At 32.6% G+C, this 17,252-nt stretch overlaps 1 protein-coding gene across 1 annotated transcript in view; it reads right to left on the bottom strand.

Moving 5' to 3' along the window:
* Nucleotides 1–17,252, bottom strand: part of LOC117079070 (CUB and sushi domain-containing protein 3-like) — a 230,638-nt gene that overhangs the window by 127,343 nt on the left and 86,043 nt on the right. The window contains exon 7 of the mRNA XM_033202697.1: nucleotides 1,215–1,384. Within this exon, the coding sequence (XP_033058588.1) occupies nucleotides 1,215–1,384 (170 nt within the window). The remainder of the gene's footprint in view (nucleotides 1–1,214; nucleotides 1,385–17,252) is intronic.

Here is a 17,252-nt window from a genome sequence, read left to right as displayed (position 1 = left end):
CTCAAAAAAAAAAAAAAAAAAAAGAAGAAGAAAAGAAATTGTATACATCTAGATACGTTGTGAGAAATTTTCCCCAAAGCCTATACAAATCTTACAAGTATATAGTGTTATTGTGTTAGAGAGCCATCAATTATCATGAAATAATATTTTTTTAAAAAAGAAACTAACCAATAACGTCAAAATCGTTAATTAAAAAAAAAATTCTCCTCCTGCAGCCAATTTGGAATTCCATTTTTTTTTTTTTTTAAAGATTTGTGAAAACAGAAATATAATGAATTTTTCACCTGGCTTAAGAAAATCTTAACGATTAGAAAAACAAAGCTATATAATTATTTTAAAAATATTTAAATGTGACTTTTAGAAGTGTTTAATTTTACTCTAATGATAAATATAAATCATATTTACCAAAATATTTATATTGAAAATACAAATCAGTAACTATGAAAATATTTATTTGCCAAAATGTTGTCTTTTTAGAAAAGTAGACATTTGATTATTTCGAAATGTTTAAATAATGTTTATACCACTAGTCATTATCAACAAAGTACATTTTTTCTTAATTGATAGACATTGACTTGTTAGGTTTATATATTCATAAAAAGTATCCAGTCATAAATGCAAAAGATTCTTCATATATTAACAAAAATAAATGTTATATTATAGACAATATAATACAAATAGAAACAAATTACTATTATATTTCTTAAAGAAATGACCATCAAATGACCATCAAAAAGCAAGTTTTTTTTCCAGAAATAAGATTTTAAAAATTGTGATTTATGGGAACAGAGAAAGTAGACAACAAGGTGAGTAATGAATTGCTTTACCTTTTAAATATTTAAACATTAACAAAAATAAGACAAAGAAACATATTGTATGATGGTCATTTGATGATGTTTTATATATAATACTTATTAGACAAGATATTTGGCATTAAAGTTTTCTTATTTTGGTATTATTAAAATATTAAAATTCATGTATCATAAAATAGTTACCTTTTATTATAAATAAAAATTGGAAGCAAAGCATACTATTTTAATGGAAACAATAATAGAAAATGAGAATTAATATATAATTTGAATGCGTGAATGGCAGAATCAACTTACAGTTAATACTATATACATTCACACATATATAGGCGTATACATTTATCTACTGGTGTATATTTAATGGCTAAAAATGATCAAAATACAAGTATGTCTGAGTTCACCTACCTTAAGAACATCTCCTTGTGCTAAATGAAATGTTCTGGCTGAAATGTTGATTCCCTTGCCTGCTTGAACCTGAATACTATAAATGCATTCATGGTTGTTTTCATAGTTGAGTGGATAATTTGGAGACAGCAAAATTCCTTCATTATTTGTTGCCGATGCGCCACATTCAGCTGCAGGTAAAACAGAATATTGAAGTATAGTTTAATAGATAGCAGTATCGTTTTCATGCAATGTCATGTATGGAAGTGTAATGCATTTTATTTTACCTAAAGTTTAGCAGAAAAATAATATACAGAATGACTTTATGCTGTAAATGATTAATTCCCTCCACAAATAACATATGGGAGGAAGAGACTACAGCTCATGGAGAGGACAATTGTGTACAAATGAAATTATACAACAGTTGTAGTAATTTTCCCCCTGGATTAAAGGATAGCATAGGAAAGGATGAGAGCACAATTTTAAGAATGTATTTTGCATTTGTAGATTTCTGATAAATTTAATACATTTAAATTTATAATTTAGCTCTTTTAAATGAAAGGGACATATATTAATTTTGGTTTTGAATAATTCTAACTCGATCTTTTAAAACATTTGTACCTTTTTAATTAATTTGACCCTTCTTTTTTCTCCTAGTACTCAGTATTCTGCTGATAGAAGAATTTCAATAATAAAAAGGGAATCAAATATTACATTATCTTTGAAAACTGATATAATAGTTAAACCCCCCTGGTAATAATAGTTAACCAATAATTGTAACAAATTGGGCATCTTTGGAAATTATATCACCTGTCTCAGTATAAAAAATTAGACTACATGAAGGGATTCTCATAATAGATAAAATGGTTTTGCTAAACCTTCAGGACTAATTTTGCAAAATTTGAGGAACTGTCTAAACATTTAGGAAAATGTGAGAATTTCTCAACAAATTTAGTTCGAATTTAATTTTAATGTATTTCAACATAAAAAGCTTGTGGCAGTATTGCAAAAACAAACAGTAAGTCCTTAAAAGTCTTAAATATGTTTCAAAAATTCAATAAACTCAGCTTTCTATCTTATCTAATAACTTCATGTTACCAAACCATAGGGCAAAAATATTTACATTTTCAAATATTTAACTGAAAAGGAAAAAAAAAAAAAAGCAAGTTTTTTTTCCCAGAAATAAGATTTTAAAAATAATGATTTATGGGAACAGTCAGAGAAAGTAGACAACAAGGTGAATAATGAATTGCTTTACCTTTTAAATGTTTAAACATTAACAAAAATAAGACAAAGAAACAGCCTATTGAAATAAAAATGATCAAGAAGAAGCAGTCAGTATAACATCAACATTGTGTGAAAAATAATAAAAACTAATGGTGTTATACTAACAGACAGTATTACACAATAAAAGTTTCCTCTAAATTCCTTTTAAAGAAAAAAAAATCGGCCAGGCGCGGTGGCTCAAGCCTGTAATCCCAGCACTTTGGGAGGCCGAGACGGGCGGATCACGAGGTCAGGAGATCGAGACCATCCTGGCTAACACGGTGAAACCCCGTCTCTACTAAAAAAAAAAAAAAATACAAAAAACTAGCCGGGCGAGGTGGCGGGCGCCTGTAGTCCCAGCTACTCGGGAGGCTGAGGCAGGAGAATGGCGTGAACCCGGGAGGCGGAGCTTGCAGTGAGCTGAGATCTGGCCACTGCACTCCAGCCTGGGCGACAGAGCGAGACTCCGTCTCAAAAAAAAAAAAAAAAAAAAAAAGAAAAAGAAAAAAAAATCAAACTTCTAATACTGATTTAAATTCTTTCAATGTTACTTAAACATGTTCAAAAAATAGATACATCTTTATGCTTTTAGCTGCGCACAATTATAATACCAAACCAGTTTACAAATACAGGAACAAAATGACAAAAACAATAAAATAAAAAATAGCAACATGTATCTAATGAGGCATAAGGTTTTGTTTTCCTAAAATTAAACCGCCTTTGGCAATGTGGATCATGTAACAGCTGCTGTAGTGTAGGCTTTTGGAGTTTGCTACACCTTTAATTACTCTATGCTGTGTAACAACTTGATTCTCTCTCATATTACGCCTCTGTGAACTGCTGAGAAACTTTCATCTGCATAGTGCAAGAGAATGCCAGGCGTCCATCACTTAGTGGAAATCATTTACATTTTATTTCCGCTTTATTTCTTTCTACTAGCTTTTTGGAATATAAGCATGTTTGTGGGGGCATGAAGACAAATGTAATCTGGATTACACAGGTGATCTAAAATTCACATATATTTTTGTCAATTAGATTATTTAGAAGGAAATGCTAATTATTTTATTTTACAGAATCACGAAGTTTTGAAAATATAAATGGTTTTAGTTCTTGTCTGTAATAAGTCGACACAATATTTTTCAATTGCACATCTAATCTTGCACTTTCTGGTTAAAATATACTGATGATCAGCAAGTCAAAATCCAGAGAATGTCATACAAGGCCATTTACAAAGTGATCCCAGTGTGCCTGTTCAGCTATTACCTAGCCTTCTCTGCCATGGACCTTGCGATTTAGCTACCCTGAGCTACTACTGGCCCTTGGCCACAGTCTCACACTCTGAGCCTTTGAACATGCTATTTTCTCGCATATGAACACCACCTCTGGTCCCAAGAGATGTGAATAAAGAAAATTATGGCCCATGAGGAAAATTAACTTTGATATGGAATTAAACTGTTACGGTTCTTTTCAGTATCGGGTGGCTGTGATGGTAAATGAAATTGAAAAAAGCAACACCACATTAAAATATCACAGATAATTTTCAAGAATAATAGTTGTGGTTCCATGCTTATGAATGCCCAGCAAAAATATCGTAACTTCAAAATTTTCATTATATATAACATGACTAGCACAGCAAGTTTTCATAAAGCTTATTTAAACTGAGAAGAAAAGTATTGGCAAACTGTGACTGAATATTCTTAAGATATGTTAAAATTGAGAAAAGGAACTAGCAGCAGAACAGCTGACTACAAGAGAGAAGCATGGTTAGTTGATATAAGGAAGACAAGTGCATATATGAAAACGTCAATTACATGAGAAAGAGGAATTTGAGCAAAGCAAATCGTAAAGATCCAACTGGTAAAGGCAAGTTGAAAAAGTTATCTCTCAGCCATAGTGACATTTATGGAGAGTGTACCGCTATCACTGAATAATCACAAACGTATGACTCAGAAGATTATGTCAATGTTAATGTTTTCAGTCAGGTGCTATAAGGAATAGCATATGCAAAATAAAACATGTATGTAAAAAATGTGTTACAATAAAAAAAACTACAAGGTCACTGTAAGATAAATAATTTATTTACTTGGTTGAGAATGTACTGAAAGATATTTGAAGTCACTACAGGCACATGATAGAATGCTCTGATTTGGAAAAAACAAATCAATAGGTTGATTCCATATATATTTATGAAATATTTATTATGTACTGGCTGGTGAGGAGAATAGTTGAAGCTCTTATGGGACTTACTTTCCAGTGGAAAAGATGGATGTTTATCATACAATCACTCAAATAAAAATATAGTATGTGAAAACATTAACTGAGAGCCCTGACCTGTCCTGAACAGCTAGGAAAGACTCTCTGAAGTACTACAACTTGAAAATGGATGAGTAAATTAAGGGTGAAGGGAGAAGGCAAGCGGGGGAAAAGAATATTCCAAACAAAAGAAACATATCTAAAAACATTATTGGAGCGGGTGGGAGACGGAGGAGATAATGACAGCTTCTAGGAACTGAAAGACCTGATGTGAAAAAGCTTTCTTTGTGCAAGGTTGATCTAGAAGTAGATCTCTGAGGATGTTTATCTGGTGTGATAGGAGAAGAAATGTTCTTTCTTAGGTGTGTATGAATGGAGAAGTCATTAGGTGTGAGCTGCTTGTTCTTGTGATGGGGAAATACTTTTGTCTTTAAGGCTTGGAATGTTGGTTGCAGAATTTGAAGAGCAAAAAAGGAGACTGAATGAGCTACATTTATAAAATTTTTTGAGATTTTGGGTAAGGAAACCACTGCTTCAGAGTTTAGGGGTTGCAATATTTTCTGGAGGTGAGGTAAGCACACTTCTTCCTACATTAACATAAGCCCAGGACATTGTTTCTCTCACGTCTTGGTCTAGAGTGAGTTTTATGTTCTTGATAACTGATGCCACTAAGTGATAAAGCCTATGTTTGATAATAAGGATTTCTTACAAAATAATCAGTGTAAAACTAGGTAGTAATGTTTCCTCTCTATAATTTGAACTAGGAGGTGGTGTCATCTTTAAATCATAAAAATTAGTAATATGAAAACATTACATAATTTAGCAGTGTTAAGAAAATATTTTTGGAAAATAAGTACTTAGTGTTCTTTGTAGCATATAAATATTTTCTGTGCAATTTCCAGTGTATACATTGTATATGACAACTTTTCTGAAAAGCAAATCCTGTTCACATAAAATACCTTTTTATTTAAATGCACAGGTTAAGATATCTATTTGAGTTACCAATATGAAACTCTTTGCTGAATATGAAAATAGTATGTTGATAAATGTGACTTTAGTTGGATTGGAGTGGGAAAGATGTGCACTGAAATCTGATGATAAGAGTCATTGCTACAGTGAAGAATTCACTAGAGCAGGGATACCCATTGAATTTCAATATTTTCATACTAACTGAAAAACAGACAAGCCATGCATCATTAATCTCCATTACTGGGATAAGAACATCTGGTAGCATCTATTGTGTACATACAGTCATATATTTTTAGATAAACTGATAAAATGCTTTTCAGCAATTTGACTGGAAATCTGAAAAATGTCTAGATCAGTAAAGTTCACAGTTACTTTTTAAAAAATTTGCATTACAATTGAATCTCTTTATTTTCAAACTGTTTTGTGAAAGCAGACAAAATATACTTGATTTAGATTGTTCAGAAAACTTACAATGTTTTTAAACATAAATATATGGTATGCAAGTCAAATTAGGAGTAGCATTAAGCAGAAATATATTTTTTCCATATGTTTAATTATTACCAGAAGAAAAATAATGATAATACATGATTTTGCTCATAGAGGATCATGTGAGGATCAAATCCAAATCAATCATTTCTTTTTTGCATGTGAATTCAGGTTTTTTTCATTTTTATCAGCTAGTTGAACCCATTATATTCCAAATATAATTTAGATTTTATTTTATTAAGTTAGGATATCATTGATTATAAAAGGCATTGTTATGTGTCTCTAAAAAAGCAAAAATGCTGGCAATACACTATAATAGTCATTGATTGTCAGATACATACATATTTCACAAATGTTAGTTTTTTAAAATGGGACATCTAAAAATTGTGAAATACGGTAAAATGTGTTATTAAGTTTTTTTTTGTTTTTTTGTTTTTTTTGGAGCACTTCTCCTAAGATGCCTTTCAACTTGAAAGTATTAATAACACTTTGCTCTTCAGAAATTTTTAGTCAAAAATATTTTATTTTCTTAAATAGGTATTTTAATAATACTTGGATTTTCAGAAGTGGGTAGAAATTGTAGGGTAGAAAGATACATTAATTTCCTTATGCCCCTACTGAGAATATCAGAATCCATTAGTATTACTTGCATACAGTCTTATTTTTTCTTTCTTTTGTTCTTCGTAGGCAATAATAATACTTAACTAGCTTTCTCCTTTTAGCCTCTCTAAATACATGTATGTATCCATGTGCAAACTAGTGCTACTTAAAGTTATTTATAAATCAAGAGTTTAAACATTTTTTTGAAGAATTTCAAAAAAGTTTCATAGTTACTTTTTTCCCTTAAGCATTTGTTTTTAATGCATTTTCTATAATCATTTTTTACCATGTAGAATTGTATTTTTGTGTGTGAATTGCAGTCATAATTGAAACGTTTAAATTCAAAACTTTTTAAAATAAATTATATCATTTTCTTTAAAAAATATTGACTATTTCCTATAATCTGACATTGTCTTTTCATCTTTTCTTCTTTCCATGAACAGATATTGAAGGTGTACTGTGCTGAGTTAAATATTAAAAATAATGTTCTTAATAAAAATAACTATGGATATGCCTGATACTGTATTAGGTCTTGGGGATAGGTCCTCGTCCTCGTGTGATATGTACTCCAAAAAAGAGGCACACGTGGAAACTGGTACATGCACTAACATGTAGTCTCTAGTATGATACAAGTTCGTGTAATAGGCTGAAATGGCAAAAATGAAGAAGTAGTATATTTTAAAGGAACCGCAAGAGAATTACATTAGGGCAGATTTCATGACTGTGTTATCCTTGATTTGTGTAAGAAATGTGGTTCCAAAGGTAATCAAAATGTATGAAGAAGGGATTCCAGGCAGAGTGAAATACTTGAATGAAAGTATAAATAGGCAAACCAAATTGACATTAGTTAGAAGAACCAATAATTCATACACCATTCTAAGACATTTGGACTTTATCCTGTAGGCAATAGAGATTCATAGAAGAGTTTTAAAAAGAGAAAAACACGACCACCTTTGAAAAATCCACTAGGGCAGCTCTATGAGGAATGAATTGTAGTCTAGGGTTACTAGAGGGTGAAAATCCTAGAGAAGATTATTGTAGTGTTACAGACAGAAGATGAGAACTCCAACTATGGAGGAAGAGGAGATGCCAAAGTAAAAGTTATAGAACTTGGAGACAAGTTCGGTGTGGGGGCATGAAAGAGAGGGAAAGGTAAAGAAGACAAGCAGTGGCTTTGATTATAATGCTGATGAATGTATTTTTGCACAAGATAAATTTGGTATGCCTGTTGGATGTCAAGTAAAGTACACCAAGCAGCTAGGCATATTTGTACCCATGGGGTTGATTTTTTAAAGCCACAGACAGAAAGGTTTATCCAGAGAATATATATATATACACACACATACATATATATGTGTGTATACATATACACACACACACACACACAAACACACATATTGAGAAGAGAAGCAAACTAAGACAAAGGTACGCTCAGCAAGAGAATTTAACAGGTAGACAAAAGGGACATTCAAAGAAGGTGGTATCATGGAATAGTAAAGAGAGGATAGTTGTAAGAAAATAATTGCCATCAGTGTTAACTCAGAGTTTAATTAAAAGGAAAACTGAGTACATTGACTTGGGCAATTAAGAGGTTGAGAAGACAGGAACTACGATATTTTCTGTAAAGGGGAGGTGATATAGGTTTGAAGGAAGGGTTTTTTTGTTTTTTGTTTTTTGATGTTTTTGTCTTTGGTTTTGTTTTGATTTTTTGTTTAGTTTTGAATTAAAAACATCTCAGGACGTTTATATTTTAAGCGAAAGGAATAGTACAGAGGTGGAGGGTGACTGGGGTTTTAAAATGCTATCTCTGAGTCAGAACACCCGAAAATCTAATAACTTAAAACTAGGCTAAGAAGCCACTTGAAAAAAATCTATGTGATTTTTAAATATAATAACTTAAGACACGGATTTAAATTCCATGTACACTATAATTATTACTATAGAACACCATATATATAATAAAAAATCCTTCAAAAATAACAACAAATTCTATGGTAGTTTTCAAATAAATGGCTTTTTATTTAAAATTCAATGAAAAAATATGAACATTGTGCTCAAAATAGATTGCTTTGTTTTCATTAGTTTTTGAACACTGCATATTGGGCCAAGATTATTATACATTTATAATGACAAGACCTTTAGAGCGTAGACCTTTGACTATCTCATTTAACTCAACCGGTAAGAATGGTATTACAATAATTATGCCTATGTCAAAAATGTTTCTGTATAAATATTCCTTCCTCTTTAAAATAATTTTATACATTTTTGTGATGCAAAGAGAAGGCAATCCTTTATGCAACAGTTTTGTTTTCATGTATTTTAGTCAAACGGTCAAACCAAATTGTAGTGTTGAGTATCCTGAGAGTGAGGAAACATGTCATAATATTTCTTATATCCCATGATTCTTATATACTTCTCTAGAGCCGTGAAAACCCAATAAATACTGTTAATTCAATAACAAGGAGGTAGGAATACTAAGAAAAAGAGAGATTCATTATTCTTGGAAGTGTGAGAGGTAGTAATTGCTGAAAACAAGAATAAAATATACTTCCTTTATCTAATATATTATCTTTTATCTAGTATGGATTTTTTATTAATAGATTTCTTTAATTTCTCTGCATACTATATGCACACCTTATCTGAAGCTGAGATGAGCAATAGCAATAGCTAATAGTAGCTATTAAGTGCTTACTATTCTAAATTCTTTAAATACGCTTCTCAATGAAGTAAACTTGCGTTTCAGAAGACAAATTTGAAGATGTGAGTGGTAGAATAAGGTACCCAAGATCACAAAATGGGTGAACATTAAACACAGATGGGTCTGTCTCCAGATCCAAGACACTTAACCCCACATGATATTTCCACTCAGAGGCAAATAAGATACAACCATACAATCAAGGAAGTTCACTTTCTCAAAGACTATAGGAATTTCTATAAATTACTATGCTACAAAGCAAAAGTTGCAAGAAAGTAAGAAATAAGGTTTACAGGTTTAAGGAGAGAGACATTGCTTCTGATGAAAAAGTCAGAGAATGCTTTATCAACAAGGTAGCATTTTGGCTGAACTTTGAAGAATGCGTAGAATTTTGATTGGCTGAGAAGAGAAAAGGCAGATTCAGGGGAAAGAAGGCAATTCAATTTAAACATATTAATTTTCCTGGTATTGGGGAAAAAGGGAAAGGCAGGAGTAACTTTTAATTTTACTTAGTTCAATTAATATTTTTATATAGTGTCCCTTCCAATTTCATAACTGCCTTGGCACCATGGAAATATGCTCTCTGCAATGAGTTAATTAAATACTTAAAATTATACTTAATCTTAAACCATAGGTATTAGGGATGTTAAAAACAGTTTTTCTATTTATAGATTGAGACACAAGTTTCAGGTTAAGCATAACCTTAGTAAATTTCTCGAGTAGAGCAGGAGAAAAAGAAGCCAATGGGAGCAGACAGTTTCCTGTGCATTTTCTTCTATTACTTTAGAGTGGTCACTGTCTATCTAATAATTTTTAATGAAAAGATAAGGAAGCAAATAAGCCAAGCATTCTTAAATATTAGGCTGCTTTTTGTATTACTGACAGACCCCCAGTATCTAATTCAATCCAATGTTATAGCAAACAAAACTTTTAAAATATTTTTTTCAGCACATTTAAAGAGAAGTTTATAATATAATCAGCCCATGAGCAAATCAAGGGTTAGGGGATTGACTCTTCATGCTTCAAAAATTTGTCACCTGTAATCCCAGCACTTTGGGAGGCCGAGGTGGGTGGACCGCCTGAGGTCAGGAGTTCGAGATCAACCTGGCCAGTATAGTGAAAACCCATCTCTACTAAAAACACAAAAATGAGCTGGGCATGGTGGCAGACGCCTGTAATCCCAGCTACTTGGGAGGATGAGGCAGGAGAATCATTTGAACCCAGGAGGCAGAGGTTGCAGTGAGCCAAGATAGTGCCATTGCATTCCAGTCTGGGCAACAAGAGTGAAACTCCATCTCAAAAAAAGAAAAGAAAATTTGTGTCTAACTTTTGACTCTCCCAAAACTTAACTCCTAATAGCTTACTGTTGACCCACAGCATCACTGATAACAGTCAATTAACATATATTTAGTATGTTATATGTATTATATACTATATTCTTACAATAAAGTAAGCTAGAGCAAAAATGTTATCAAGAAAATATATTTATAGTACTGCATTTATTGATACTGTAAGTTTATGTTATCAGCTTACAAGGTGAATCAAATGTCTGAAATGCTAGGCCATCACAGCTGCAGACATCAATCTATGGTACATATCAAGCAATTCACATTTTTTGCTGGTGAGCTGGGGAGAGAGACAAAGTCTTGCTCTGTCGTCTAGGCTGGAATGCAGTGGCACTATCTTTGCTCATGCCTCACCCTCCCCAGTAGCTGGGACTACAGGTGCATGCCACCATGACAGGCCAATTTTTGTGTTTTTAGTAATAAAGGGCTTTTACCATGTTGGCCAGGTTGGTCTCAAACTCTTGGCCTCAAGTGAAACACCCGTCTCGCCCTCTCAAAGTGTTGGGATTACAGACGTGAGCCACTGCACCCGGCCCAATTCACGTCTTTCTTGTAATATTGTGACATTTTTCTGCTTCCTGGGAGTACTTCCAGCATTGCTAGTGTCACTTCATATCCATGGCATTATTCAGTTTATGGTATTGCGTTAAACAACAACAACAACAAAAAATTATAACTTACACAAATCACATTTTACTGCACTATGCAGTGTACTGGAGAAAAAAATTGCTCGTGTGAAGATGACTGACACCGTATGGTACTTTAAGCAAATACTTGTTACACTTGGGCTCACCATAATAGCATAAAGAAGTGGCTAAGAAATTATTACTGTAGTACAGTATGTACCATAGTTAATTTTATGCAGTTGTGATTTCATATGGCATCTTTATATTTATTTACATTCCTTTCCACTTCATATGGTGCCATGCACGGCCTATAAGTGTTTATGTGGGTAAGTTTGGAAAAATGTTAACTTTTTATAATAGATTTGTACACATTTTATGGTAGCAAATGATAAAATAGACTGATGTCTACCTATATTTTATGCATTCATGGCATATCTGTGTTTTTCTCTCTTACTTTTAGGTTAGGTTAGGAGGTTTTTTGTTTGTTTGTTTGTTTGTTTGTTTGGTTCATCTGTGAGTTTTTTCAAATTGTCACAAATCTCCAAAAAGTTTTCTAATATATTTATCAGAGAAAAATTGCATATAAGTGGACCTGAATTGTTCAAACTTGTATTGTTCAAGTGTCAACTGTATGATGAATGTGTAAGGAATATATTAGGTAAGTTAAGGCATTGGTAACAAACAAACAAAAATCAAATAAAACCAGGTTAGAAGTTACTTTATGAGAAATGAAATCTTCATTAAGTCACTTAAGCTGAATACTGATTCAGATTTTATTGAATAAATAATATTAAATTTTTTTCAAAGTAAGATCATCATGCATTCCCACTTATGCTCTCCAAAACTAACATTATTTAACATTTTTCAAACTAATATGCAAATTTTCAGTTAAATGAACATTTTTTCACTTGGAAGGTAGAAGGGCAAGGGAGATTTTTAGTGCATTACTCATAGTAAATATTCCAAAAGCCCAGAAGACCTTAAGAACTGCTTGCAGTACAGTTTGAAGCCAGGTAGTGTGATGCCTCCAGCTTTGTTCTTTTTGCTTAGGATGGCATTGGCTATTTGGGCTTTTTATTTTTGCATCAATATGAATTTTTACAGTAGTTTTTTTCTAATTATGTGAAAAATGTCATTGATAGTTTGATAGGAATAGCTACAGTTCAAAATAAACAAAACAGCATGGTACTGATATAAAAATAGAAACATAGACCAATGGAGCAGGTTAGAGGACCCAAAAGAGAAGCCATATGCTTACAATGATCTGATCTTTGACAAAGCCAACAAAAACAAGCATAAGGGAAAGGATTCCCTATGCAAAAAATGAATAGTGTTGAGATAACTGGCTAGGCATATGGAGAAGATTGAAACTGGACTCTTTCCCCTTTCATCATATACAAAAAACAACTCGGGATGGATTAAAGCCTTAAATGTAAACCTAAAACTATAAAAGTTCTGAAAGAAAACCTAAGAAACACCATTACCTAACCCTGGCAAAGGTTTCATAATGAAGATGCCAAAAGCAATAGAAAGAAATACAAAAATTAAGAAAGAGAACCTAATTAAACTAAAGAGCTTCTGCAAAGCAAAAGAAAGTATTAACTGAGTAAACAGACAACTGACAGAATATGAGAAAATATTCACAAACTGAATCTGACAAAGGTCTATATCCAGAATCTGTAAGAAACTTAAGTTTGCAAGCAAAAAACAGACAACCTTATTAAAATATTGGCAAAGGACATGAACAAACACCTCTCAAAAGAAGACATAAACGTGGCCAATAAGCATATAAAAAATATCCAATTCATGACTCATTAGAGAAATACAAATCAAAACCACAATGAGATATCATCTCACACCAGCCAGAAAAGCTATTAATAAAAGTCAAAAAATAATGGATGCTGGTGAGGCTTTAAAGAAAAGGGAATGCTTACACATTGCCGGTGAGAATGTAAGTTAGTTCAGTCATTTGGAAAACAGTTTGGATATTTCTCAAAGAAGTTAAAATACAACTATTATTTGACCCAGAAAGCCCATTACTGAGTATTTTCTCAAAGAAATATAAATTGTTCTACCAAAAAGTCACATGCATACGTATGTTCATTGCAGCACTATTCACAGTAGCAAAGACATGGAATCAACCTAGATGCTCATCAACAGTGGACTGCACAAGGAAAATGTGATACATATACACTATGGAATACTACGTAGTCATAAAAATGAATGAAATCATGTTCTCTGCAACAACATGGAAGGAGCTGGAGACTATTATCTTAAGCAAATTAATGCAGGAACAGAAAGTCAAATACCACATGTTCTCACTTATAAGTGGGAGCTAAACACTGAGTACACATGGAAACAAAGAAGGGAACAGTAGACACAAAGTGAAGGGTGGGAGTAAGGCAAGGATTAAAAAAATTACCTATTAGGTACTATGCTCGTTAACTGGGAACGAAATAATCTGTACACCAAATAGCCATGACATGCAATTTACTCATGTAACAAACCTGCACATGTACCCCCTGAATCTAAAATAAAAGTTGGAAAAAACACCTGTTTCAAGGCTCATTTTACAAAAATGTAATCCTAATTAATTTATATTATGCTTAATTGCAGTTAATTTATCACAAAGAATTTCTAGCATAATTTGTCAATCCTGCCCTTCATTCTAATAAGTTTAGGCCTTTAAAGCAGAGATATGGCTCTGTACCTCACACTTAAAGCAGCACTAGCTAATTAGATGCACAGGATGGTGAAACAGGAGCTTCTATCATCATCCTCTGAAGTAGCATCAACTTAAACAAGTATCTACAAACAAAAGTACCGTTGTGGAAATCTGGAAGTCCAGTGAAGAAGTTCCAACAGACTGTGGCATCATAAAATCCAAAAATTGACTTATCAAAGGAAGAAAAGCACCAGGTTGCCTATGTCACCTGTACCCCAGGTGGCACAGCTCGATGCTAAGAGAAGCCCCCACAGGCCATGATTTCTCCTACATGGAAAGTAAAAGCATAGTGACTGAGTGCCTGACACCTCCAGCATACAGAACACTGTCTAATAGACCCATTTCTTTCTTGCTTCACCTAGAATCCAGAAGTGGTTGACACTGCTCAGTAATTGGGAGAGGCTGGCAGGAGAGAAGGGAGGCTGCAGAAGCTACTAATAGCTCCATTGACTCCAACAGAGAGGCTACCATGAGATGTATGGGATGCCTTGCCTCCAGAACCCCAGATCATCCAGGCAGATAATCAACAAAGAAACACTGTACTTGAACTACCCTATAGACCAAATGAACCTAACAGATATAGCATTTCATTCACCAGCAGCAGAGTCCACATTCTTCTTAAATGAACATGGAATATTCTTCAGGACATATCACATGTTAGGCCACAAAACAAGTCTGAACAAATTTAAGAAGATTGAAGTTATATCAAGGACCTTTTTCAACTTAATGGTATAAAACTAGAAGTTGGTAACAGGAGGAAAACTAGAAAATTCACAAATACATGGAAATTAAACAACATGATTGTGAGCAATAAATGGTTAAAAGAAGAAATCAAAAGGAAAATTTAAAAATATCTTCAGGCAAATGAAGGAGGAAACATACAAAACCTTATGGGATGCAGCATTGTCCAAGAGAGAAGTTTTCATTGATAAATGGCTGCATGAAGAAAACAGAAAGATCTCAAATAAACAACCTAACTTTACCCCTCAAGCTAATAAAAAAAAAAAAAAATAGCTAAGCTCAAAGTTAGTGAAAGGAAAAAGACAAACATCAGAGCAGAAATAAATGAAACGGAGACTAGAAAAAGAGTAAAAAAATCAACAAACCAAGAGTTGGTTTCTTGAAAAAATAAACTAAATTTGTAAACTTGAGTTACACTAACGAAAAGAGAGCAGCCTCAAATAAAATCATAAATGAAAGTGGAGGTATTAAAACTAATAGCACAGACATATAATCATAAGAGACTACCATCACAATTATATGCCAACAAATTGGATAATCTGGAATAAACGAATAAATTCCAAGAAAAACACTACTTACGAAGACTTACAAAGAAATATTAATATAAATAGATTAATGAGTGAGAAATCTGATTCAATAATTAAAAATCACCCATCAAAGAAAAGCTCAGAAACTAATAATTTCACTGTAGAATTTTATGTAACATTTAAAGAATAATTAATACCAATCTTTCTCAGACTCTTCTAAAGAACTGAAAAGGAGAAAGCACATCCAGATTCATTTAAAAGGCCAATTTTAACCTGACACCAAAGACAGACAAGATCCTACCAAAAAAATTTACAGGCTAATATCCATGATGAACATAGATTCAAAAATCCTCAAAAAATTTTAACAAACCAAATTCAACAGTGCCATGATCAAGTTAGATTTATCCCTGGGATGTAATATATTTCAGTTTACTGTATAGATAATAATAAATGTGATATATTACATTAACAAAATGGATGACAAAATTATCTCAATAGATGCAGAAAAATCACTAGACAAAATTCAATATCCTTTCATGATAAAAATTTCCAAAAGATGAGGTAATAGAAAGAATGCACCTAAACACAATAAAGGTCATGTATCAGAAGCCCACAGCAGACATCAAACATTGGAAAGTTGAAAGCTTGTCAAACAAGATTAGGAACAAGACAAGAATGCCCACTCTCACCAATTCCATTCACTGTAGCACTGAAAGTTCTAGCCAGAGCAACTAGTAAAGAAAAATAAATAAAAACCATTTGAATCATAAAAGAGGAAGGCAATTGTCTTTGCAGATGACATCATCTTACATAGAGAAAACTCTAAAGACTCCACCAACAAAACTGGTAGAACTAATAAATTAATGCAGTAAAATTGCAGGACATAACATTAACATACAAAAATTAGTTGTATTTCCATATAGTAACAATGAAGTATTCAAAAAAGACATTAAGAAAGTAATGCCATGTATAATAGTATAAAAAAGAATAAAGTACTTAGGTAGAAATTTAACCAAGGAGGTGAAAGGCATACTGAAAACAGTAAAACAGTAATAAAAAATTGAAGCTATGAATAAATTAACATCCTGTGTTCATGGGTAAGGAGACTTAATATTGTAGAAATATCTATACATTCCAAAGCAGTATACAGATTTAATTCAATTTTTATCAAAATTCCAATAGCATTTTACACAGAACTAGAAAATCAAACTAAAATTAATATAGAGCCAAATGAATGAAATTGATGGCATCATACTTCCTGATTTCAAAACAATACAATACCGGCATACTGGCATGAAAACTATTAAACCCAGGTATATATGATAAATTAATTTTCGGCAAAGGCTCTAAGAATACATGAAGAGAAAAGAAGAGTCTCTTCAATAAATGGTGTTAGAAAAGCTAATACTCATATGCAAAAATAGGAAATTGGCTCTTTATCTTACACATACACAAAAATCAACTCCAAATGAATTGAAGACTTAATTATGAGACCTGAAACCTTAGCACTTCTAATAGAAAACAGAAAGAGTGCTCTATAATTGTAATTTCAGAGATGATTTTTTGGATAAAACACAAAAAACCCAAACAATAAAAGTAAAGATAAACAGATGGAACTACATCAAACTAAAAATTTCTGCCCAGCAAGGGTAACAATCAACAAAATGAAAAGGCAACACATGGTGGCGCATGCCTGTAATCCTAGCTACTCAGGAGGCTGAGGCGGGAGAATCGCTTGAACCTGGGAGGCAGAGGTTGCAGTGAGCCAAGGACGCACCACCATACTCTAGCCTGAGTGACAGAGCGAGATACTGTCTCAAAAAAA

This window comes from Trachypithecus francoisi, unplaced genomic scaffold (assembly GCF_009764315.1).
Source record: "Trachypithecus francoisi isolate TF-2019V2 unplaced genomic scaffold, Tfra_2.0 Lachesis_group7, whole genome shotgun sequence".
NCBI lineage: Eukaryota > Metazoa > Chordata > Mammalia > Primates > Cercopithecidae > Trachypithecus > Trachypithecus francoisi.
Note: the sequence above shows the minus strand (reverse complement) of the source record. Positions and strands in the feature narration are given on the sequence as shown.